Genomic DNA, 24741 nt, shown 5'->3' on the forward strand with positions numbered 1-24741 from the left:
GTACGTCCCTGCCCCTGCTAGTAGCAAATAAAGGTCTATTGTGTGAGTGCGGCTTTTCTCGGCCCCGGATGTGACAGCAACGTAGTTGTGGGGTGACTACATAGATGCACAATCTATGAAGAGACTTAACCTGCGGCGTGCAGCACTTTGAGCGGTGGAGAAAGACCCACCCACTACGTAATATCTACTAGTCTGAAGTGATTGAATATCTTTTTCATTGTTGCTAACTTGAGCTGCTGTTTAATGGCATTGCATCTCAGGTCAAACATTGTAAGACATTGAGGGTGAAAACTTCGTGTATAGTGTCAAAGTTAAAGTTTTTGAAAAGAGAATCATATTATTATTTTGAACTATCATAAAACGCCTGATCATGCCCTACTCAATAACGTCTAGAGAATTTTGGAGAAGGTAGCCGCGTGAAAATGGAATGCGGAAAATTAATTACAAACCCTTTGACAACCCAGAGGGCGACCCCATGCTATAGGAAGGGTTAATCAAAGTGCCAGTGAAGTCCTCGACCTTGACACCGCGAAGCTGCTCAAGAACATCCATATCCAAACCCTCCTGGTTGACCGAGACAATGATGCCATCATATGTGCTGAGGTGCTCAGCGTTCCACTTTGTTGTAGTATCCATTTTGGGAACAGCATTGTAGATGTCAGTTCCGACCAGGGGGTCGGCAAACTCGACGTAGCTTCCAAAGCGGCTCTTCAGTGTGCGGATGATGGCAGCGCCAGGCGAGTTGCTCATGACGTCCTGGCCGCGCTTAAAGCCAACACCGACAACAAGGAGGCGAAGATGGCTGGGATCAACAGCTGCCTGTTCCGGGGATGACTTCTCGTGAACGAGAGACTGAACAAAGCGGGTCGCAACATCTGCAGGGCGCGACCACGACATAGTGGTGGCGTGCTCAAGAAGAGGCATGGAGCAGTTGGACAGCAGGTAATAGGGGTTGACTGGGATGCAGTGGCCACCGATACCAGGGCCTGGGCGGAAGGGGAGGTAGCCAAATGGCTTGGATGCAGCTGCGTTGCTGACCTCAAAGGCGTTGATGCCGATGTTAGCACATGCATCTGCCATCTCGTTGGCATAGGCGGCGCAGACCATGCGTTGGCAGTTCTCGTAGAGCTTGGTCATCTCAGCAACCTCTGGAGAAGAGACGGGAAGAAGCTTGTTAAACACGCGGCCGTAGAGGGTGGATATGGACTCCAGTGATGCCTCATCAAGGCCAGAGACGATCTTGGGGATATCCTCGAAGGCGGGGAATGTGCGACCAGGATCAACGCGCTGTAGACTGTTAGTCAACATGTTGGGGAATTGGGAATAGAGCAAAATGGCTGACTTACCTCAGGAGACATGCCAACCTTGAGGTTGCGAGATGCCATCAGGGGACCGACGAGCTCGCGAGTCATGCCAACCGCGACTGAGCTCTCAACGACGACAGTGGATCCAGGCTTGACGTACTTCTCCACAGTAGCGATCGCACTGCGCAGATATGCTGTGTCGATGCTTTTGTCATCCTTGAGGATTGTGGGGACCGAAATAAGAACATGGGTAGCTTCGCTGATATCCTTTGCGTTGGAAGTGAACTGGATTGGGAGACCAGGAAGTAACTGCGCCACTTTAGCGAGTCTTTGCTCGCTAAGATCGAATGCAATAACGTTGTAGTGACCAGCGAAGGCCTCTACCAAGTGAGTGCCAACGTAGCCAACACCGATGACAGCAACGATGGATTCAGGTTTTGTCGACTCGAACTCCTGCTGGCTGACAGTCTTCGCAGGCTCCTCGATGTCCCACTTTGGCGAGTTGGGGTCTTCTTCAGCAGGAGGAGTGAGTGGAAGACACACAGTGGTGACGGTCATCTCAGGCTTCTTGTCAATAGAGAAGGACTTGTTGGCGAACATGCTGTCGGTGAAAGTAACGGCCATTGTAGCGAATGAGGCGATTTCCAAAAGTTGATAATGGGGAAAGTAATTGAAGAAATTATTAAGACACCGAGTCGAGGATTAAAAGATTACTTGGACCGAAGATGGTAGTAGTGAGTGGAAGTGGTTGCTTGGTGATATTTCTACAGTCGACTTCGACCGATGTCTTTATACTTGAGTGATGTTTGTATTATGATATTCCAGCTCTAGAAATCCAGCCACGTCGAGTCGCGCTGCAGGTTCAGACCTGGCGAGACTGCCATCAGCTCAGGATGGCCAAAGCTTTGATGTTTGTGTTGTGATATTCTAGCTCTAGAGTTCCAGCCACGTTGAATCGTGCCGCAGGTTCAGACCTGGCGAGACTGCCATCAGCTTCGGATGGCAAAAGCTTTGATCTTTGCTGATAGAACTTTCTGCCGTTGCCTGTAACGCCTTTCAATTAACAGGGCTATGGCTGGCGTGTTCGATAATTCTAGAGCGCCATCTTCTGCAAACTCTGCAAGCCTACCAAGTTCGGAGTCTACAGTAGTGCAGTCGGAAGCTTGTTTAGCTCATCACCGGAAACCCAGAACGATCGCTAAGGTTACTGAGACGATAGAGCACGTTACTGTAGATACTGTTGATCTATATTACGGTATGATATAGATCTCCTTTACAAACATAGATAAATAAGAAGGGAAATGGATTTGCTGCGTACATAGATTGGGTGAGTGAGGTCCTCGCTGGTGTGGTGATCCTCGGTTCCTGATCGGATGGTCTACTGCGCACAACGGCGCCACCAAGGGAGAGCTGAACAGCTGAATAAGTGCCTACGCCACGTGCTGGCCTTCATAGGTAGACTACTCTAGTTTAGGATTGATCTTGAAAACTCGGATCTGCATGCTAAAACTAACAAGCTTAAGCGCCAAGCTACGCAAGAAGAAGTGCTTAGGTACAGATCGCCCCTGAGTTCGCCAAGCATGGTAAGGCGGCGCCACGATAAGCCTCACGATAGGCGTGACAAGGCGGCGCCACGCCAAGTCCCACAAAAAGAATCGGCCGGTCCGCCAAGCATAAGATGGCGCCGCCATGCCAAGTCTCATGCAGGAGAATGCCAAGGTCAACAAGTATGACAAGGCGGCGTAGCGCCAAGTCTTCTGAAAAGGGGCTCAGGTACCCGGCGCACCTAAGTTCGACAAGCATGACTAGACGGCGCCGCGCCAAGCATCTATCCAGCTCTCCACCTGCAAGCCGCAAGGTGTACAGTCGGCGCACAATAGGGTGACTTTTTGTTCCAGTCTTGCAGCAAAGAGTTACACAAGCTAGGATCAACTCAACAGCTATTATCGATTTCACAACTACGAAGGAGCGCGTTTTTTAAGCTAAAATCTATTCCACGCATCCCGATTGCCATACTACACAGACTATACCAACATCGCAACAATCTTGATATCTTGTTAGAGAAGCCCTTCTAGCCGAGAATTTGGCGTGCAACAGTTACAACTAACTGAAATAATCTAGTCTGTTGTTGTAACGCTATAGTAAGCTAAACTTGGCGAGTGGTTTGGGTGTCCCCGGAGGTGATCGCTTAGGAGAAACGGGCTCCTCCGTACCGTGAACAAGATGCTTAGTGGCGTGACCCTGTCGCAAACGAGTCGAGGCTCAAATTCCGTTTAGCGAATGGGCTTTCAGCCACGTTGGTAGCCTTGAACAATCTAATATTTCCCTTTTAGTCATGCTCTCGCTAGTGCTCAAGTGCAAAGGTGGAAAGTGGCAGACTAGACCATATCCGTGGCGCTCTTATTCGCGGGATCTAGATCTCATCACCGGCATAGAGTTTACAGTTGTACACAAGTTTATCGGGAACCCCGGCAAGTGTACGTGCGACTTTTGCATCCATGCTTGCATTTAAGTGCGGTCCGTTACGCTCTCAAATCGCTACAGCCCCATCTTTGTTGTGCTGCCATCCTGTCACCACCGCATCTAGGCTACAACCCCAGACTTGCACGGCTTCACGCAGATTGTAGCGAGTATGGGTTTCACATTCGGCAAAACAGCTCGCGCGTTAGGTGCACTCGTAGCAGTGCTTCCCTTTGCATCGGCCGTTCCATTTGGTTTGCAGATATACTCATGCACTTTGCCCGGGGTCATCGCCCCGGGTTTTGACGATGGTCCATGGATCTACTCAGAGGATATCCTCAACCGGTAAGTGGTATCTCAGTGACTGTTACCCTACCTTGAAGCTGCTAAAATTGGTCATAGTATGGAAGCTGCGGGTATCAAAGCGACTTGGTTCATTAATGGGGCCAATAAAGGGAACATCTACGATTATAACTCCACTTTGCTAAGAATGGTCGACATGGGACATCAGATCGGATCACACACGTAAGCAGTCTTCCTATGTATTGTAGCTTCCATGCTGACTAGGTGCATTAGATGGAGTCACAAAAATCTCGCTACTTTGACTGCTGATGGAGTGAAAGAAGAAATGCTTTTGTTAGAGGAGGCCTTAGTTAACATCCTCGGGTATTTCCCTTATTACATGCGCCCTCCATTCCTATCAGTCAACGCAGTCGCGCTCCAAGCACTCAAGGAACTTCAGTACCATGTCATCATTGGCGACCTGAACACCAAGGACTGGCAGTATCAGTCAGAATCTGGGATCGAAACTGCAAAAAAGCTATTTACCGACGGTCTTGACCTTGGGCGTACGATAATAGAAGCCCATGAGCAGGAAGAATGGACCCACGGAGTACTCATCGACTTCATGATCCAGACAATTCAAGCTAGGGGTCTCAAAAGTGAGGGTCAAATCCACTACATTGGAATATTGCAAAGACTAACGACTTCAAGCTGTCACTGTAGCGGAGTGCTTGCAGGATACGCAGCCGTATCGTCAAGTGCGATCCACAAACGTGGTAAGTAGATTTTCCTTCACCTCTATCGAGCCGCCACCTAAGTTATGCAGACATCCACCGAGCCAGAACCAACTACAGTCTATTCCCTCAACGGACTATGTGGCAACATCAACGCTGGCAATAATCTGGGATGGACGTGCCCTCCAAATGGTGGCAGATGCTGCAGCAAGTATGGACACTGCGGGAGCGGTGCCAGCTATTGCGCTCCAAACGTGTGCCAGCCCGCTTTCGGATTGTGTGATGCTGCACCAACAAGCACATACGTCGACGAAGCCTCGAACATCAATACCGGAACTGGGATGCCTTCTCGGACTGTATCTGCAACAGCTCTTGCAACTCCCCTCGCACGTGGAAGCATTTCACCAGACAGAACTTGCGGAGACGTTGGCAAAGGCAACAACAACGGCTACATCTGTAAACCCGGCCAGTGCTGCAGTAAGTACGGAAACTGTGGTACAGCTTCAGACTACTGTGCTCCATCAGTATGTCAAAGCGCTTTCGGAATATGTGATGATGCCGCTCCCATACGTGGAAGCATTTCGCCAGACAGAACCTGCGGAGACGTTTACAAAGGCAACAACAACGGCTGGGTATGTAAAACCGGCCAATGCTGTAGCAGATTCGGAAACTGTGGTACGACTGCAGACTACTGTGCGCCATCAGTATGTCAGAGCGCTTTCGGAACATGTGATACTGCCGCTCCCACACGTGGAAGCGTTTCACCAGACGGAACCTGCGGAGACGTTGGTAAAGGCAACAACAACGGCTGGGTATGCAAGACCGGTCTCTGCTGTAGCAAGTACGGCAATTGCGGTACTACAGACAGCTACTGCTCGGCTTCACTGGGTTGTCAGTCAGCTTTTGGTAACTGCACAGGCGTGGTTTCTTCTTCCAACTCAGCATCCCCGACAACGAGTATACAGAGCTCCTCCCCGGTTATATTGTTGGGAAGCGACATCCCGGCGTCAGCGAAGAGTTCTCCCATAGCCTCCAGCACACCCAGCTCTACATCGAACTCCCCGGGTTCTTCCTAGAGCTCACCCAACTCCTGTAGCAGCTCAAGACCATCGATCAGTCTCGCTACCATGTCGACCAACAACTGAACTTCGCTACTTTCAGCAGTTCCCCATTTAATGCTCTAATTTCTGCTTCGATTTCCGGTAGTACATCCGTAGCTTCCCTTAGCAGTCCAACAAAAGATGCAGGCCTCGGAACATCTATCAACAGCTCCCCGAGTAGCTCTACTCGCAGCTCTCTAACCGGCTCTGACACGTTTTCGTCGGCCAGTTCTGCGGCAAAATGCAGCCTGTCGAGCCAACCCGTTGCCCGCAGCTCAACCAAGCCTGGCAGAACCACAGACTCAAGCAGCACTACGGTATCAAGCACTTCCACGGATGCAAAAGGTGCTCCGAAAACAATCCTGTCGTCCATCGCGAGCAGTTCTATGACTTCGAGCAGCTTTACGATCTCTTCCGCTCTGTAAATCTTTGTAATAATGGCCCAATGTAAATAATAAGTGCGCCCAGAATATCATAGTTCCTGTCTTAGAAGGAGCTCTTCCTCACATCCAATCACCTGTACCTCAAACTGTGTTTAGATATGGAGTATCACTTCTGCTCCTTTTTTTTCATTTTGCAGTGCATGATTCTCAGTAAGACTTAAGGCGCATGCAAAGAACATATCGAGTGCAAGTACTGAGTTACCTATCCCTATAAAAGGGAGGTCTGGATGGTAACCTGAGATAGGCATTGAGTGAATCTTCGAAACCTTAACCTAGAACCTTCTTAAAGTATACTCGGACACCTTGGCTTACAATATGCTCCCCTTATTGGAATCGCATAGGTCAAAAGGGCTTCTGTAGGAATCCGGTTACATCTAGTACAAACTCTGTTTCGACACATCTGTGAAACGTTCTAAACGCCCCTCTTTTCCCTACCCTCTCGCTACTCTGTTAAAAGTATTCTATTCGGCATGGCCCTACACACAGACACATCGCGTTTGTCGACTGATCTCACCCAGAACTGATGGCATCTCCGCAGACTGTAATTTGTTGAACGTAACTTGAACAAGTTGTAATAGCTAACACAAGGTATGCCTGCTGCATCGAGACCTTGAACGCAACACCAGACCTTACTTGAGCTGTATTGATAATGCTGTGAAGTGGCAAACTGTCTTCATGAGTGCTGTTCTACTCATGCAAGTTGCCCGGTTGCTCGGCGCTCAAAGGCGACAAACAAAGATTATTTGCCTTCAAATAGTAGGTTGTTTGGATATATATTACAATAGCTGATGTAGTACATTTTATGTAGGTGATTACACCTGTGTGTTCGGTCAGAGCATCAAAAACGAACTACTGCGTACTGGCCCCGCAGCACCTATGCGCAAGTTCACATGTGTTAAGTAAGTGTGAATGCTATCACAGCCACTGTCGTTGCATTGTAAACTCTTGTACGACATCCCTCCCTTGATAGTGTCAGGTTAGTTGGGAACTATCGATCATAGCCAAAAAAAAACGGGCAAGAGATAACAAGCGTGGGCGACGAGCGTGCACGAATTGCCGATTCGGGTTCTGTACCACAATATCAAGATATATGCAGCTGATGTGAGGCATTAGATGAAAGAAGACTCGCTGTTTCGGAGAGAAGCCCTCATGTGCATTTTGTGCTCGCTTGGGCTAGCCTTGTCGTTATTTGGAAGATCGCTACCCGGACTTCGCTGTACAGCCTGATACAAACTCTATACAGCAGAATTCTTTATCGCTAGAGAGCCATCGCCTCGCCGCTCACGTTGCTATATTAGAACCAAGACTCAGTCTTGTCAATGCAACTAATCCTGTTTGGGCTGCTCCCTACGTTTACAGTCTATGGCAGCGATCAAATGCCCCTGATGGAGAGCTGGAATTGATGCACTACTTGTGACATAGAAGTTTGCAGATTGAGCAAGGGAGTTCAACGTGCTTATCGTTGACTTTTGGGGGAAGCAATGGGGTGATGACATATAGGCGGTCAGTGACGGCGCCATGCTGAGTTTGCTACACTCAGTATCAAATTACGTTATTCCAATGCCTTTTCGGTCCAGCAACTGCGCCATTGTGATTACACTGTGTAGTGTCCGGCGTAAAATCGCTGAGCGAGGATTAAGTGCAGTGTGAAACTAGCGGTCCTTGTGAACTAGGAGGATCGCATGGAGAATAGGGTATATGAAGTGAATAAGTAGTCAAATCCTTGACAGAGACCGATTCTTATTGTAGGAGCGACTTGAAATACCACATCTGTCAATAAGGGGAGCGATAGAGAGACGCCAAAATGCTGCGTCATCTTAAGCAACAGGATAGTGTTTATAAATTGAGTGATACAATAATTTATGTGTATAGATGATTATCAAGGTCGTTGTTCTTTAGCATTACGGTAGCTAGTTATTGGTTCGAATCTCGAGCTTTTTCCATAAATTGCAAATGAGTGGAACTGAGTAGCAATAAGGGAGGAACATATTATATCCTATCGTTGGGAGTACTATTATACCTTTAAACCTTCACTCATTCGTATAGCATTCTATTCGGCGCCGGAGCACAGCACAAGCTGACTTCTACCGCGTGTAGGGAGTCTGGAACGATGACCGAGATAAGAGATCGTGTAGATTTTTGAGGTGAGATCGGGGGATCTCTAGATTGGTCTTGTAGAATGATATCTATACGTCAGTTACCAGGCACCAAGAGGGAAGAGGCGAATGCGCTAGCTAGACTGGGCGTTGGCAAGGGCGATGGCATGACATCTCCAGCGTACCTCCTCAGACCCGCTAGCGCGCAAGTACGAAGTATCGCTTTATAGTATACATGCGCTATATGCAAGTAGTCTGTATAGCTGCTTGAATAAAGCGGTTGTTATCTTCGATCTTAGCCTCATTACACGTCTGTGGGCGACTGTAGACGACTGACCACACTGTGCCCTGCAATGCAGCTGCCGTTCAAGAGATCCGTCCTCTTGTGCTGATGCTGTCAGTCGGTTTGCGCCTTTGTGCATGATCAATACCTTTCGGAACGTGAACAATATTCGAGATCAGAACAATCGATCAATGCCGATATAATGATATAATGAGCTCTCGAATCAGCATTGGAGACCTTTTGGAGTGGGTGAGATTCCGGGTCGGGTCTACAAGAACCGTCTGGAGGCGTGCGCCTTGAAGATCGCTACAAGTAGCTGACTTCTGCGGCATTCTCTGATCTTAACGATAATGCGCAACGGATACTTGTAGTATGAACCAAACACGATGGGGCAGGTGCATCTAAGCTGCTTGAGGAGCAGTTTGCAGCTTTTGAGAAAGGCTTCGTCGTGTTCAATAGTTTGCAGACTAGTCGTCGTGTTTTGAGACACTGCATTAGTGTGTGTGCATCATTCAGTGGTGAACTCGCGAAGGCAAAAGTGTTCCATGAAGACTTTTTTAACAGAATGTACTTGATCCGGAATCTCGATGATGGCGACTTTGCGGCTGCTCGTTGGCTAGGTGATGCCTGCCTTCAACTCCACGAGTTCGATAACACAGTACTAACTTGGATTGTTGCATTGAAAGGCTCGCTTCGTCAGTATGTGCTCACACATGATCGTACTCGATTGGTAGTCTTGGAGATGCTTAAGCTAGAAGAGTGGTATTCGTTTTCAAATATATCAACGACCATTTTCATATGGATGTGGATCCAACTGATATCTTCACCCATACCCTAGTTTTGGAGAAGAGCAATGTGGTTCATGCCATCCAGGCACGTATAGGAGGGACACAACCCCCGTTCAGCCAGAACAAAGCGAATCGCTCGAAGGGTGATATTAGGCTTCGCCCGCGTCTTGAAATGATTGCAAGCGCAATATTCTTCACTACACTACTCATATCGTTCCAAATGGCCATTACAGTGGACATCGGAGGCATTTCAGATACCTGCGTGGCCATTACCGCACTACTGGGGCGTTGTTGGTAACATTTGAGCTGCGTCCTCAGAACTGACAAGGACCATTCGGCACTGTATCCACATGAACGAGCATGGCAGCCGCAAACAAAGTTCACCTGCGCTACCTTGAATCGTCCTCGTCTAGCTGCGCGCACATAGCGCCAAGTAACAAAAGGCGTCACAATTTCGACAGCAGAGCAAGACACCCCAGATGATTACCGTTGTTGGCCTCTTCCCCTGCTTCGAGTTGAAGCGATGAAAGCATAACTACAATCTTTACATGCACGATGAAACTGCGTGCCCATGTCACATGTGCTGCACGAGGGAGTAAAATAAGCTTTATCAACCTCTCGCGAAGCATGCTTCTTTTGATGCAAGATTACTCAACGGTAAGGGTCACTCGACAAGACGGTGTCTTACACTCATGCCAGGTCTAAGTGGAGCTAAAAGCTTGGCCTCAGGCTCACAAACGGCACCCGGAGTCCTTGCGAAATTGGGGATGACATAGTTAGCGACTGCCAAGCTGCACATTTGTTGTGGGTTCCCTTACCCCTGAATGACTATTGGAAGCTTCATTGCACGTGGCGCTTACAATAAGTAGAGACACTTTCCACTGTGGTTATAGTTCATGTCGAGAACCCGCTTTTGGCGTTATGTGGCATAATCTACTGCTAGTGGCTGGCTGACAGCTGGTCGGCATTCGGAGGACTACGGTAAAACACGACAAACAGTTTGATAAAGGGCTGTATCTAAATTAGCGAGTCCGAGGAGGCGACACGCTGCGGCTGACCATGCCAAATTGCTCTCTAGCGGTTCGTCAACGCTGCTCGTTTGTGCGTTTGTGTTTCAAAAAAGATGTTAGTGCCATCCATGATTGGCTACACCATCTCAAGGCTGAACTTGTCAACGACTCTACCACAATTCCGGCACGACTCGTGGTATTTTGGAGATCTGTCGCAAGGATGGGGCGGTAGTGCGGCTGGCTGGCCACCGGGATTCTGGACTGCAGAATTGGCGTAGGGGATCCGTAGCTTGACATTAAAAGCCGGATTAGATCCTACCTTCACGCTTCCTCTCGTTACCTTCAGTCTCGAGCTCAAAACTACCCACTTTCTTTCTTCTCGGCGCTTTGCTGCCTTTTTCACTCATTATCGTCGCCAGTCGACATCCACTCATTTCTCATCTTGACGTCCTAGTGACTCAGTCTGTTCTTGTGACATACTACCGCAATTGCAACCTTGATCTAAACTCAGTTCTCACATATTAGACAAAATGAAGACTCAATCTATGCTCCTCGCGGCTCTGGCCTCTGCACCAGTGGCTTTGTCTCACACTGTCTTCAGTGACATCTATGTCAACGGGGTTCCACAGGTCTGCTAATGAGCATCTGACATCGTACTTCAACTGATGGAATTAGGGCGATGGAGTTGCTATGCGCATGAGCAACGACCCACCACGCTCCACTTATCCCATTCGCAGCCTTGGCAGTGACGACATGGCCTGCAGTACGTCATTTCTTCTGATCCAATGAAACCCTGTCACTAACCAACGACTTAGATGTCGGAGGAACGAAGGGTGTCTCTCGTGTACAGTCGGTCCCGGACGGTGCAACACTCACATTCGAGATCCGTGCTTCACCCAAAGATCCCTCCAAGGGGCGCCTTGAGCGCGGCCACAAGGGTCCTTGTGCTGTCTACCTCAAGAAGGTTGCTTCCGCCATTGAGGACAAAGGTTAGTCTGGTTTACTCACTCATTTATGACATTCATGCTAACAGCATCCACAGGTGCTGGTGATGGCTGGTTCAAGATTTTTGAGCACGGCTACGACTCCTCTAGCGACAGCTGGTGCTCCGACAAGGTCATCGACAACAACGGCCTCCTCAACGTGAAGATTCCCACTGGTCTTGAGCGTGGTTATTACCTCGCCCGTCCGGAGCTCCTCGCTCTCCACAACGCTAAAGACGGCGACCCTCAGTTCTACACTAGCTGCGCCCAGATCTTCCTTGAGAGCGACGGCAACCTCGTCCCTGAGTCCACGGTCTCTATCCCCGGATACGTCGACTACGGCCAGCCCAGCACCAGCTTCGACATCTACAACCGTGACAAGTCGACCTACGAGCTCCCCGGTCCGAAGCTCGCAAAGCTGACCGCCAAGTCTGCTCAGAACGCCAAGTCCGGCCAAACCACCCAAACCGAGGGCCAGAAACCCACCGGCTGCCTCGTCGAGAACGCAAACTGGTGTGGTGTCGAAGTTGCCGACTATAGCGACGAGAAGGGCTGCTGGGCCTCCAGCAAGCAGTGCTGGCAGCAGGCCAATAAGTGCTTCGATACTGCCCCCATCACAGGAAGCGCAGGCTGCAAGCTCTGGCAGACCAAGTGCCAGGGCATCAACGACGCATGCAAAGCCCGCAAGTTCCAGGGCCCGCCTAACAAGAACAGGGTCCTTGTGCAGGAGAAGAAGAAGATTAATGTCGGCGCTATGCTCTCGGGTGGCATCGACTCGTCCAACGTTGACACAACCCCTAAGGAGACTCCTAAGAAGACTTCTACTCCCCCCACTAAGGCGACCAGCGCTGTGCCCGTTGCGCAGAAGCCCGTCGCTACTTGTTCATCCTCCGCCGCCGCACCAACCAACAACATTGGCGACTACTCTACCCCCGACATTATCGGTTCGGATGAGGATCCTGCGCCTAGTGAGCCTAAGTCCAGGGTCGACGCTGAGGCGCCTAAGGCTACATCCACCCAGAAGTCACCCTCCTACGACGCCGCGCCTGCACCTACACCTGCTCCTGATGTTCCTTCGTCCGAAGGCGGCCGCTTCAGCTGCAGAGAGGGCGTTGTCTGCGTCACTATCACTGAAATCGAGACCGTGGTAGAGTATGTAACGGTCACTGCTGAGTACCGTAAGCGCGCGGCTGGGCACGTTGTGTACCGCCGTCGCGCGCGCCGCTAGAGCTCGTCGCTACATGCTGGACGTGCTCCTATTCTTATTGTTGTTGTCTTCGTGTGTAGATTACCTTTCTGCAACTTACATTGCGAACATTTATTTCTATAGCGATATCTCTACTAGGCTGGTCATTGGGTCTCCACATCGGGATCTCAAAAACGCTATTATCTCCACCAATACTTACCGGATTGGGAAGTTTAGTAGCTTATTTTAAAGCTCTCTACCAGAGCTTTATTTTGCTATATTATAGTAATAGACTAGCTATACTATGTAAGGAGATATTTAAGATCAGAGTAAAATGTGGAGACCCAACTCTTAGCAAGGTGGGTAGGCTAATAACTTCTTACCTATTACAGTTATCCTATTACTATATTAGACTGAAATGAAGCTTAGGTTAAAGGCTACAAAATGAGCTACTAAACTTCCCGATTGGGTAAGTATTGGTGGAGTGAATTAAGAAAAACGATCCCGAGGTGGAGACCCAAATTACCACGCTATTTAAGCGTAGTGTAAAAGCCGTATACGAGGCCTGGATTACCTAAATAGAGTGTATTAATTTTCTAAAGTAGGCTTGCTGTCTGATTGTTTACTAGATATTATAAAAGAATAACTATCTTACTCTTACTAAGACTAGGACTGCAGATGTATGGACCTTAATCTGCGCAATATATAGGTTTCTAAGTAGATGTTTATATCTATGATACTATACGGGTAGATCTTAAATGAAAAGGAACTAATAATATGTTGTTACTAGAAGGTGCTTATATGTGCCTTGTATGATCCCTGGCCAAGATTCTGGTTGAAACGCCAATCCTGGTAGGCGGCTTGAAACCGATGCTAACGAGTCCACACCAGCCGATATCCACCAACCACAGCTGCTTAAGTGGAGCTATCGGTCGTGTTATCGCAACACCGATGCCAGAACAAGAAGGAGCTTATCCGGCATACGGAGTACAAGCCTTGTTAACAGCCCTAGCCCGAGGCTTGTCTTCCTTAGTCGTTTGCTTGGACACGATTGGTTTATCTGAATGCATCACATATGCGAACCGCAAAATGAGCGAGTTGAGCAATCTAAACTGCATAGGGTAGGTTGACATTAACGTGCAGGGACTAGGTCGACAGCGGAGGCGGTATAAAAATGCTGTATATTCCGCTGTTCATTACCTCTTCATCTGCTTTCGCTTCGGACTAGTTTCGCTCAAGAAAATACTGGTTGCGACAATAATGGCTCCTGTGCTTTCATTCATTGTTGGCTCGCTGCTGGCTGTGAGGGCCTTCGCCGAGCCATTCGAGAAGCTGTTCGATGTTCCTGAGGGTGAGCTACATTTTAAACCAAGTTTCGGTTTATGCTAACGATCACCAGGATGGAAGCTTCAAGGCCCGGCATCGAATGCGCACATGCTCAAACTGCAGATCGCGCTCCAGCAAGGCGATACTGCGGGCTTTGAGCAGACCGTCATAGATATCTCCACTCCCTCTAACCCAAAGTACGGACAGCACTTTGAGTCCCATGAGGAAATGAAGCGTATGCTTATACCCAGCAAGGAGACCGTTTCTTCTGTCTCCTCATGGCTCAAGTCTGCAGGTATTGAGGAATTCGAGATAGATGCGGACTGGGTGACCTTCAAGACCACTGTTGGTGTTGCCAACGAGCTGCTCGAAACTAAGTTCTCCTGGTTCGTCAGCGAGGAAGGCACACCTCGTAAAGTCCTCCGCACACTCGAGTACTCGGTTCCTGACGAGATTGCCGACCACATCAATCTCGTTCAACCGACCACTCGGTTTGCTGCTGTCCGTACGAACCACGAGACAGAGCATGAGATCTATGGAATCGCGCTCGCCTCTTCTCCCAATGTCACTGTCAACTGTGATACGTCCATCACTCCCCAGTGCCTGAAGCAGCTCTACAAGATTGACTACACTCCCGATCCCAAGAGTGGTAGCAAGGCCGCTTTCGCTTCCTACCTCGAGCAGTACGCTCGTTACAGTGACCTCACCCTGTTCGAGAAGAATATTCTTCCCGATGCCGTGGGCCAGAACTTCTCCGTTATTCAATTTAACGGTGGGTTGAACGACCAGGACTCCAGCGACGATAGTGGCGAAGCCAACTTGGATTTGCAGTACATGCTTGGTCTTGCTCAGCCCCTGCCTGTTACTGAGTACAGCACGGGTGGACGTGGCCCGTGGGTTGCTGATCTCGATCAGCCTGATGAGGCTGATAGCGCCAACGAGCCTTACCTCGAGTTTCTCCAATCGGTGCTCAAGCTCCCACAGAAAGACCTTCCCCAGGTCATCTCAACCTCATACGGTGAGAACGAGCAAAGTGTGCCTAAGTCTTACGCCCTCAGCGTCTGCAACCTCTTTGCTCAGCTTGGTAGCCGTGGCGTCTCCGTCATCTTCTCATCTGGTGACTCAGGTACTGGCTCCGCCTGTCTCTCCAACGACGGCAAAAACACTACCAAGTTTCAGCCTCAGTACCCTGCTGCCTGCCCATTCGTCACTTCTGTGGGCTCAACTCGTTACCTTAACGAGACTGCTACTTTCTTCTCTTCCGGTGGCTTCTCTGATTACTGGAAGCGGCCCAGCTACCAGGATGATGCTGTGAAGGCGTACTTCCACCAACTCGGCCAGAAGAACAAGCCCTACTTTAACCGCCACGGTCGCGGATTCCCTGATGTCTCTGCCCAAGGTGTCGGATACAGGGTTTACGACAAAGGTTCTCTTAAGGGATACCAGGGTACTTCATGCTCCGCCCCTGCATTTGGCGGTATCGTTGCTCTTCTCAATGATGCGCGCCTGAGGGCCAAGAAGCCTGCCCTTGGTTTCTTGAACCCCCTGCTGTATTCCAACCCTGATGCGCTCAACGACATCACTCTGGGTGGTAGCACTGGATGCGACGGGCAGGCGCGCTTTCACGGTAAGCCTAACGGTAGCCCTGTCATTCCGTACGCGAGCTGGAACGCTACTACGGGATGGGACCCAGTTTCTGGGTTGGGTACCCCAAACTTCCCTAAGTTGCTCAAGGCTGCTATGCCTGCTAGATATAGGGCTTAGAGACAATAAGAAGGATTTAGAAGTAGACGTAAAGTAATAAGAAAACTGTAATGAGAGACAGATATGCCTGGTAGATGCGCACTGCCTACCTTTCGATAGCGTCTTAGAGGCTGTAGTCTCGCACTTTATTGATAGAAATTACAGCCTAGTATACGTCTTGTGTGGCTCTCTATAGAGATAAAGCCAACAGTCGAAATAGGAGAGACTTCCATAGTTGAAGGACCCATTGGGAGTGACGCATAATCAATAGCTATCCAAATGTACTTAAGCTGACATAGAGAACAGCTTTAGACATAGAAACCTTGTATCTCTGTAACTTAAGCTAGAATTGTTGAGAAAATAGGTCTTGAGTGGAAGTAATATAAGACTTCTGGTGGTAAGACTCTTGGGATCAGTTTTCGCGGATGAAGTAACAGTGTGATATAAACAGTGTCTCTGCAAGTAACTTAACTATGTATTACACTTAGTTATACTTACAACTTAAGTTAAACATATCAAGATATAAGGGCTTAATGCCTATTACTATATACTAAGGGAATGTGTTATATCTTATAGTGTTCCATATATCCTAGGTTGTCCTACGCGTGGTACTTCGTGAGACTTGGTAAAATCTATAGGATTACGTATCTTATCCTACGATATGTTATGAGCTAGGCTGCGCCTATCCGTGGTCTTCATGCTGCGGGATGATCACGTGGTGGACCCTACAAGTAAACCCCGCATATCGGCAGACCTCCATAGCTCAAGCAACACAGTGACTTGTGGCACCCCACTGTAAGAGGCTGCGCTCCGTAGAGCAAACGCTTGGTTATACAAGGATTGTATTCGATAGAGAGCTAACTACTACTACTTGCGAGATGTTTGTTTACCTTCGGAGAAAGGTTACGCCGAGTGTCTGAGCGCGTCGCCTGAGCGCCGCTCGGTGGTGAGTAGAATCCGGGTACTCTAGAGCACCCGGATTCTGTGAGCGACCCGAGATCCTATCGAGGAGTTACTACACGGGTGTCTAGCCCATTACACCCACAGTATCCTGCATGGGCCCAGCCCGTAACACAATAGCGTGCCGCCAAGACCGTAGGATATAAAATAGCGTATACGCTGTTAGCCTGGGTACTTTTTATTCTTGAGAGAGGTCTTGATATAGGCTGTATCATTCTTTCGTTCTTATATCATGCGCTGTACTCTCTTGCTAAGGTTCATAAGACTATCCTCCTAGCTTTATTATTATGGGCGAAGAGGCCTTGCATTCGTCTATCGTACAGAAGAAGAAAGAAAAAGAAATCTTCCATACATGTGCCAATTTTATACTTCACGTCTCTTAGTCCTCCTGCTCTAGTCGTACGGAGACTAGCTTAGTGTATTTGTCTAGTCACGTGATAATAGCACGTAACTCTCTTTAGTAGTGAATATGGGCAGAGCCTTTTATACACAGCTCTTCCTACCCTAAGCAATACAATAACTATTAGCATCCTACAGTTTTCTGAAAGGGCTCATCCCATAACAACAGGTGATCAATTCGCGACAGTGATTAATGTGTGCACGGGCATTGTAGCGCACGGGTGCTGTAGCGATGTGGTTTTCCTGGTGCACGGGCACGGCGCGCTGTCTAGAATCGTTCTACGCAGGGCGCATCAAACTCCAGCTGAAAAATAATGCATCAACCTATGTCTTCTAGTCTATTACTGCTGCTGACTGCCTTCGCTTGGCTGACTGAACAATTGAAGTGGTCTGGCTTTCGATAGAGGTGTCGCTAATTGGCTAGCATCAAAGCGGGGAGAAGATGCTACTGTACGTCTCTATAAGACCCACAGATTTCCATTTCCAGATGAAGCGAGCGAGGGCCTAGGTGAATGCAGTTTTCAGCAGTATAAGTAATGGGTCGAGGAAGCGATCCGTTAGTTTCGATATCTCTCACTTAGAGCTTGTTTACAGCATGAGTTTTGATCAAAATTTCAGGCTGAGCGGCTTCCAAGACATCACCTTGAAGCCTGCTCCAAAACGCATCGTCATTTGCTGCGATGGCACTTGGCAATCGTCCGTTTCTAACGTGGACAATGTTCCGTCAAACATAACCCAGATCGCACGATACCTCCTTAGGGTTGGCAAGGATACGAAGGGCGAGCAATGGCAGCAGCTTGTTTACTACGATGCCGGCATTGGTACTGGTGTTAGCTCCATGGAAGCCACCCGAGAAGGCATGACGGGCTCTGGATTTGTGGGCAATGTCATTGAGGCGTACAACTTCATTGTATTGAATTACAATCCCGGTGACCAGGTTTTCTGCTTCGGATTCTCGCGTAGCGCCTATACGGCGCGTGCTGTTGCTGGGTTAGTCACAGACATCGGTATTGTCAAACCGAGAGATATGCAGTACGTTCATCGCTCATTTAGTTTTCTTACTCTCTCTCCACTCATCATTCGTCATACAACAGAATAATCATCGACTTACTATCGGGTGTAGGGACTTTCGGGAACTGTACCGTACCTATCAGCACTACAAGGACAGTAACATGTTCAGGAAGTCAAAGGCATGGCGCGAGTGGGTCAACGGCGTGCGTCTCTTCGATGCAGCTCAGAAAGACCTTCCTGAATGATTCAGACAATCTCCATACCAATGGAAGAAACGACCTCATGTTGCAGCACCAGAGTCAACTCGGTGGGTTGAAGCCGTTGGTGTCTTCGATACCGTTGGAGCCCTCGGTGTCCCAGATGTAGAAGGATGGTTCAGTTATAGCATCAATTTTCTGGCTCACAAAATCCTTGCCGAGGAGTTTGGCTTCCGGAATGTCGCGCTTAGCCCTTGTGAGTTCTATACATATATTGACTTGCAGAGATGTAGTGTAATGATTCTAGTCTATAGAAATTAAACATGCGTACCATGCGATGGCCTTGGATGAGCACAGGAAGCCCTTCGATGCCACAATATGGCATCTCTATCCAGGTGACGGTACAGCAAAAACTCACAAGCCAGTGTCTGAGCTGAAAGAGAGACTAAACAAGCTCCGCGACACGGATGATACTCCTGAAGCCGAGATTCAGGAAGCTTGGGAAAACCTCGTTGACGCTAAAATGCACGAAGACCTCAAAGGCAGCAATTCAATGCTCAAGCAAGTTTGGTTCCCTGGCGTCCACATCAATATTGGTGGAGGAAGTGATGATCTCTTCAAAGACAAACTAGGCGACTTTGAGCGTGAGTCAAACCAATTACTTTCTATTAAACCAAGTGACTCATTAACCGCCAAACAGAAATCTCCACCATCACGCTCGTTTGGATGGTAGAGCAACTCAAGAAGCACCTCGCCTTCGAACTGAACGCTCCAGCCCTCTGGAACCAAGATCACTTCCTCCTCTTGCAACCCATCATCGAAAGTCTCCTCAGCGATCACGCTAAGTACAAAAACAACTGGCTCGTCAAGAAAATCGACAACATGCTCGCCAAAGACAAAACTGACCCTTGGAACGACGGCAACAAGACGCGATCCAAGGTGCTCGCGGCCGACGCTCTGCAAGGCTGGGAAACGGGACCCATCGTCGACAGCTTCGAAGGGATGATGAAGAAAGCCGGCTCAAAGTACCGCACACCAGGCGAATACCGCGACGAGAACCCCCCTCAAGGCGCAACAAGAAAAACGGAAGAGGAGATCCATCCCACTGTATGGTACAGGATTCAGCAACTAGGCAAAGAGTACCAGCCCGTATCACTCAAGAGCTTCAAGCGCGAACAGAAGAAGAGCGCGAATGGCGTGAGCTACGAGTGGGTGAAAGGCAACGTGCGAATTCCGGAGTCCAAGATCGGTGGTATGCAGAGTATCGAGCGGTCGTGCCTGGTAAGCCACACGGGGAAGGAGTTCATGGGTAGCTTGGATAAGGAGTATGGTGTTGATTCGTGGGAGGCGAAGGCTCTGGATGGACCACTGGAGGCGGCGGAGTCGAGGCAGAATCATAGGTTCCAACCTGGTCAGGGCTTCTCATTCTGTTAAAGAAGATCGCGAGTGGAATGGCCGCGTATGACTGGTTCATAAAGAATATCTAAGCATGCCGAGCGCATACTATCTTTGAAGCATATTTCCACGTTCTTGTGTATGTATATGGTGCTGTACCACAACTCAAACGAAATAAGCTGATTTTAACAGTGAAGAATACACCTATTGCTTAGTGTGCTTTTCTTAAGGGTATATCGTGCGTCATCTCGTGATGCCCAGCCCGCTCATGATTTATGGCTCTCTTGGAGAAACCCCCCTAGGGGCAGTAGTGTCCCATGGGGATCCCCTACACATCATGCCAAACGGAATTACGATAGAAAGGGAATTATGGCCGGATAGCGCGGTTTACCCCTGGCCATCTACCCACCGGTTCGTAGTAGCAGATACCCTCCGAACTATATTCAAAATAGATACAACTTCTATCTTCCATAGATACGGAAGACTTACGCACGTTTAATATAACCACTACGTTTTATAGTTATTTGATCTATACAACGTGAGTTATTATATATAATACAGGAGAGGGTGTTCGTAGGCATGGCCCGTGCTAACTTAGATTTGCGCTGCCAGTTGCGCTTAGGGCTATACTTAGGGCTTTACCCCAAGTCAACCCTAAATTAGGTTCACGCCAGGCGTGAGCGGTTCTAAGCAAATTGCTTTAACGTGAAAGAAAACTACTATAGTAGATAATCACCAGACGATAGCCTAGGGTCGCCACTTAGGAGTACCTAGTAAAGTTTTCTATGCAGCCCACTTTATGTCTCTCTATTACACGCGTGGGTGTGCGATCAAATCAACATATATTGTATCTGTTAACTATCTACTATCTTCATCTATGTGTGGTGTATAGCTATTGCTTTTTCGTGTTGAGGCAGTGCATCCTTGTTGCCGTTGCAATGGCTTGTTGCTTCGGCTCAGCTGAAGTCATTGCTTCTGCCGCCTTGTATAAGCTGCGACAAACCTTCATCCCCATTTCGTGGTCCGTACTTTTTATCGGCAGGGGACTTATCCATGCAGATCAGAATCACTCATTTACTGGTCACCTACATCTCACTATGCACCATACTATGTAGAAGATGTCTTCACCTTCTCAAAAGCCTAGTAGCACCCGTCTACAGAGTGTTCGAGCTGCATAATCAGAGCAATCGATCGACTACCTTGCAGAACCATACTTCTTCCTCACGTGCAAGTCTTGCCGCGTTGCTCTTCTTTTGTCGCGCGTACCCGCACACTTCGGCTCTTTGAAAACTGTCCCTACAGCTATATAGGGCAACAACGACCAATTTGCTATCTTCACTTTATATGATATCATGAAGAGTAGATGGGAAGAAGTAGTTTCATTCTATAATAAGAACATGGTAGAGCGGCCCTCGTTTAGGACTAGCAGCGATTCTAGCTTCTAGTGAGGTCCCTCATTTAGTTCGGACAATGACCGATAGTTTTCACAACCAATGCCTTGCAGCCTGACTTAACAGTCTGTATGAGATCACAGCACAGATGTAGATACTTTATTTGAAATTTCTTTCCACACTACTTCACTCACCAACTACAGCAATTGGGTCATATAACGATTTGTGAGCAGCTCTTAACCTAACCACCAAATCCCAGAAAAAACGAAGCATTCAGATATTGCGTGATAGACCCTCGAAGAATATAGCCAGGAGAACAGTCCATGTTTCAAGAAGGAAGTCAACCTGTGACCTCGGTCCGCTATTATAAAGCTTAGCCACATGATCTTTGAATATCCCTTAGACCGCTAACTCTTCGAGAGGGTCGTCGATGGACTTTGTGGCGCCTTCAGAAGCCTTGCGGCTTTTAATAAGACTCTCCTAATAGTCTAATATTCAGTTAAAGTTTCTAAATTCGAAAATTAAATCAGTATACAGCTCTTAGTACAAACCATTCTCGTAAAGCTATCATATGAGTAGGATGGCCTCCCGCAGTACGCTAGCGTCGTCTAGCTCCATGTTAAGTGAATGGGTAGGATTAATCCGCAGTTCCTGCTAAGTTCGATTGGTTAAGCATAACTCGATGTTAATGTCACGCACATCCAGCATTGTAAGGTTAGTAGAGGTACAGTTAGTAAATAGGCACCTCGTGTGAACGTAGATTCAAAATCTAGTTAAAGAGGTCTTTATGACCCACACGTCGAAGTATCTCCCCTCAAGCGTTTGGACCGCCTACTTTTCGATTAAGAGAAGCGCTTCTAAATCTAGGTCCGAATTCATAAAGGCCCCAAAAGAGTAGAAGCTGTTTAAGTCGTCTGAGTTTGCTCTTTTACTAGATTAGTACTTTCCTGATCCAGATATTGACCTATGAATATTTAGAGGCGCGCACATCAATCACTTGCATCGAATATAGATGCGATAATCGTCCCTGCGCATAACGATACGATAGATATACTGGATTGCTGCGGCTCAGTTTTGCTCGACCCTTTCGCAGCTTGGATGCAATACGCTAAATGCGGCAATTCCCTTGCGAAGCGGGATGAAGTATAGGTAGTTATGACAGGATTGCGTCAGGCGGACCGCGAAACGCGGCCAATAAGTTGACGGGACTATGGATGCACGAAAATGCTTGCCTTTCCCTTGGGTAGGATCGATCCGACCAGCGTGTATCATGACGTAATGGCACGGAAACATCGCGAGAATGACAAGGTAGGAGCTAATGCCTTTTTCGGAAGGAAGACATTGTGGAACAAGGCAGCAAAGGCATTGATTATTTCGTAGGTTTTGCTCAGTGCTTCTTCAGCCACTTGTATACCCGGTCTGCGATCTCGAGGTTGTTCTTCTCCATAAATAACATGTGCCCGTTACCATGAATGCCTTCTTTGCCGAGATCCGCGAATTCTACATCTACACCAACTTGCCTAAGATACTTGACAGTACAGTAGTCGGTTGGCGCATGGAATGAAGCTTCGCCAGTGACGATAAGCTCAGGAATCTTAGCTAAGTTAGTCAATTGCTTAGCTGGGGCACTCTGCATAATGCATTCGTAATGATTGGCGTCGATTGCTGGCTCGATAACTGTCTTAATGTCTTTCGCATCTTTGCCTGCAGATGGGTTGTATTGAATTTCTAGATCAGTGAGGCCGAAAGCGAGCGCTGGGCCAGTTCCAATAGGTGGACGGAACGTGAACGGAGGGCCAGACGGCTCGAGCTGGACAAGGCCCTTGACGAGGTCTGAGCGCATGTCTCCGACCCTCCAGCCGTATGCGCCAGCCTGTGAGTGGCTGATGATATAGCAAGGTCCTACGATATCCACCAGAGCCGAGTATGCTTGTGCATTTTGTTCCTCGCCTATGAAGGGGTCAATCTGGAACTGCATCTGGCTTCTGTAGAAAGCGTCGAACGTCTGATCTCCCATGCGACCAGTCCCAGGCCATTGAGTGTGAAGCTTCGCCTGCGGCCATTGATTGTTATTGTTTGCGGCGTCTGTGAAGAGGTCAGACACGGCATTGGGTGGCCCGAGTGTCCCGACGTTTCCTTGTCCTGGAAACCAGAAAGAGCGGCCACGTGCTGGTTGATCTGAGAGGTAAACTGTATGGCCTTTGTCGATAAAATATGAAGCCCACCCTGGCCTACCATCAGGTGTCTTAAGGAAATTGGTACCCGTTTGAGCTGCACCTGCGATGAAGATGATAGGTAGTGGTTGGTTTCTTGGCGCTGGGTGTGGCGAAAGCTTCTCCACGTAGATTTGCCCTACCATCGCCATAGAGGTGGCATTGGTAATACTGTCCTGTAGTACAGTCTCAGATATATATGGAGTTTGTTGGTTCGAGACTTACCGTGATGTTCGTGTAACGCCCACCAACGTAAAGAACCTCGCGCTTTGGGACGATGTCCAAAAGCTGGGAACTGCCGTCGTATGCGTTGGCACCTAGTATGCCGCATTGCGCCATGTATGCGGAGGAAGTGAGGGTGCGAAAGTTGACCATGTTGATCCAATCTAAGCACTGTAGGGGGCGTTGGGAAAGAGAGGTCTGCGAGAAGCGGAAGAAAATCCAGCTTAACGTATTATAAGTTTCGCAGCGCGGACAAGGAAGAGGTAGACCTGCGTGATTTCCGCGCGCAATGGCGCAGCGCGAAGGAGCTGTGAGGGGGCCTAATGTCATCATCGAACGTTTACCGCTTCGCTAACCCACCATGCTGGACTAGCGTGTGGCGGGAACGGCCAGGACGAGCGACCAAGACGTGAGAGAACAGCAGCCCGGTTGCGACGGCAGAACACGTCGGAGCATCGTACTCGAAAAACTTGCGTAACCTAGTCTCGGTCTAGGTTAGGGCGAGACAGATGAACACGGTAGACCGTGCGTGTAACAAAACAGCTCTTCACCGCGCCCTTCACCAAGACCAGCCGCAAGGACGTACTAAGACCGATTCGGATCCAAGGCTAATTCTAAAAGTCGGGTGTTAGTCTAGAACACTACTAGACTAGTACTAGAGTAGTACCTAGCGCTAGAAGTATAAGTATAGACTAAAAGACTATAGTTATATCAGAATATAGGTACATTTTGGGTGGTGGACAGAAACCGGGTGCTCGCGAGCACCCAAATTTTGTAGATTAGTCAGCACGTACGACCCATCACGATCATGAGACATGGAGGTTTATGAGAGGTGTCAAATAAGTAGGAGTAGAAGCTGCATAATACGAAGAGTCTAGATATAGCTAACTAACGATCTTCGCTTAAAGGCTACACTCTAGACGAGGCTAAAACAACAGGCTTTATCCTACATAAAAAGCAATAGCTAGACGACTCTAAAAGAGGCGCTCCTGCGCGCCTAACCAATATGAGGCGCGAATCGGGGTGCGATTCGTGCCATATTAGGCTTAGCGTTAGGGTTTCTATCCGTATCTGGCTATTTTGTACCCCCCGATTCGCAGATTCCGACCCCCCCGATTCGCGCTCAAATAGGCTTAGCGTTAGGGCTAACTTAACCCCAAGTGCATCCCAGTATGGGCTGTATAGGGCTCCCAAGGTTGTCAAAGCATATAAGGC

The 24741-nt window shown here is 48.6% G+C and overlaps 8 protein-coding genes across 8 annotated transcripts; 6 read left to right on the top strand and 2 right to left on the bottom strand.

The window, feature by feature from the left end:
- Positions 1-441: 441 nt before the first annotated feature.
- Positions 442-1862, bottom strand: COCVIDRAFT_42610 (hypothetical protein; the record flags this gene model as incomplete). The annotated part of the gene is made up of 2 exons (XM_014695524.1): positions 442-1287; positions 1347-1862. 2 exons carry the CDS (start codon positions 1860-1862, stop codon positions 442-444), a joined length of 1362 nt encoding a protein of 453 aa, XP_014551010.1.
- Positions 1863-3936: 2074 nt separating this feature from the next.
- COCVIDRAFT_114001 (carbohydrate-binding module family 18 protein) lies at positions 3937-5331 on the top strand (the record flags this gene model as incomplete). Its single annotated transcript, XM_014695525.1, has 5 exons — positions 3937-4109; positions 4167-4289; positions 4341-4705; positions 4758-4794; positions 5079-5331. Coding segments are annotated over 5 exons (951 nt in total), but the record flags the coding sequence as incomplete, so codon positions are not given.
- A 2199-nt stretch (positions 5332-7530) lies between these two features.
- On the top strand, positions 7531-7740 carry COCVIDRAFT_114019 (hypothetical protein; the record flags this gene model as incomplete). Its single annotated transcript, XM_014695526.1, has 1 exon — positions 7531-7740. A coding segment is annotated over one exon (210 nt), but the record flags the coding sequence as incomplete, so codon positions are not given.
- A 1760-nt stretch (positions 7741-9500) lies between these two features.
- Positions 9501-9788, top strand: COCVIDRAFT_113991 (hypothetical protein; the record flags this gene model as incomplete). Its single annotated transcript, XM_014695527.1, has 1 exon — positions 9501-9788. One exon carries the CDS (start codon positions 9501-9503, stop codon positions 9786-9788), a length of 288 nt encoding a protein of 95 aa, XP_014551013.1.
- Positions 9789-11060: 1272 nt separating this feature from the next.
- Positions 11061-12654, top strand: COCVIDRAFT_64019 (lytic polysaccharide monooxygenase; the record flags this gene model as incomplete). Its single annotated transcript, XM_014695528.1, has 4 exons — positions 11061-11129; positions 11176-11263; positions 11316-11489; positions 11543-12654. Coding segments are annotated over 4 exons (1443 nt in total), but the record flags the coding sequence as incomplete, so codon positions are not given.
- A 1275-nt stretch (positions 12655-13929) lies between these two features.
- COCVIDRAFT_31386 (hypothetical protein) lies at positions 13930-15759 on the top strand (the record flags this gene model as incomplete). Its single annotated transcript, XM_014695529.1, has 2 exons — positions 13930-14020; positions 14069-15759. 2 exons carry the CDS (start codon positions 13930-13932, stop codon positions 15757-15759), a joined length of 1782 nt encoding a protein of 593 aa, XP_014551015.1.
- A 1933-nt stretch (positions 15760-17692) lies between these two features.
- On the top strand, positions 17693-19739 carry COCVIDRAFT_42613 (hypothetical protein; the record flags this gene model as incomplete). The annotated part of the gene is made up of 6 exons (XM_014695530.1): positions 17693-18129; positions 18221-18298; positions 18359-18561; position 18599; positions 18663-18949; positions 19006-19739. The coding sequence occupies 6 exons, from the start codon at positions 17693-17695 to the stop codon at positions 19737-19739; spliced, it is 1740 nt and encodes a 579-aa protein (XP_014551016.1).
- A 2739-nt stretch (positions 19740-22478) lies between these two features.
- COCVIDRAFT_114003 (hypothetical protein) lies at positions 22479-23679 on the bottom strand (the record flags this gene model as incomplete). Its single annotated transcript, XM_014695531.1, has 2 exons — positions 22479-23443; positions 23526-23679. The coding sequence occupies 2 exons, from the start codon at positions 23677-23679 to the stop codon at positions 22479-22481; spliced, it is 1119 nt and encodes a 372-aa protein (XP_014551017.1).
- Positions 23680-24741: the final 1062 nt, after the last annotated feature.

The sequence above is a fragment of the Bipolaris victoriae genome (assembly GCF_000527765.1).
Source record: "Bipolaris victoriae FI3 unplaced genomic scaffold scaffold_157, whole genome shotgun sequence".
Lineage (NCBI taxonomy): Eukaryota > Fungi > Ascomycota > Dothideomycetes > Pleosporales > Pleosporaceae > Bipolaris > Bipolaris victoriae.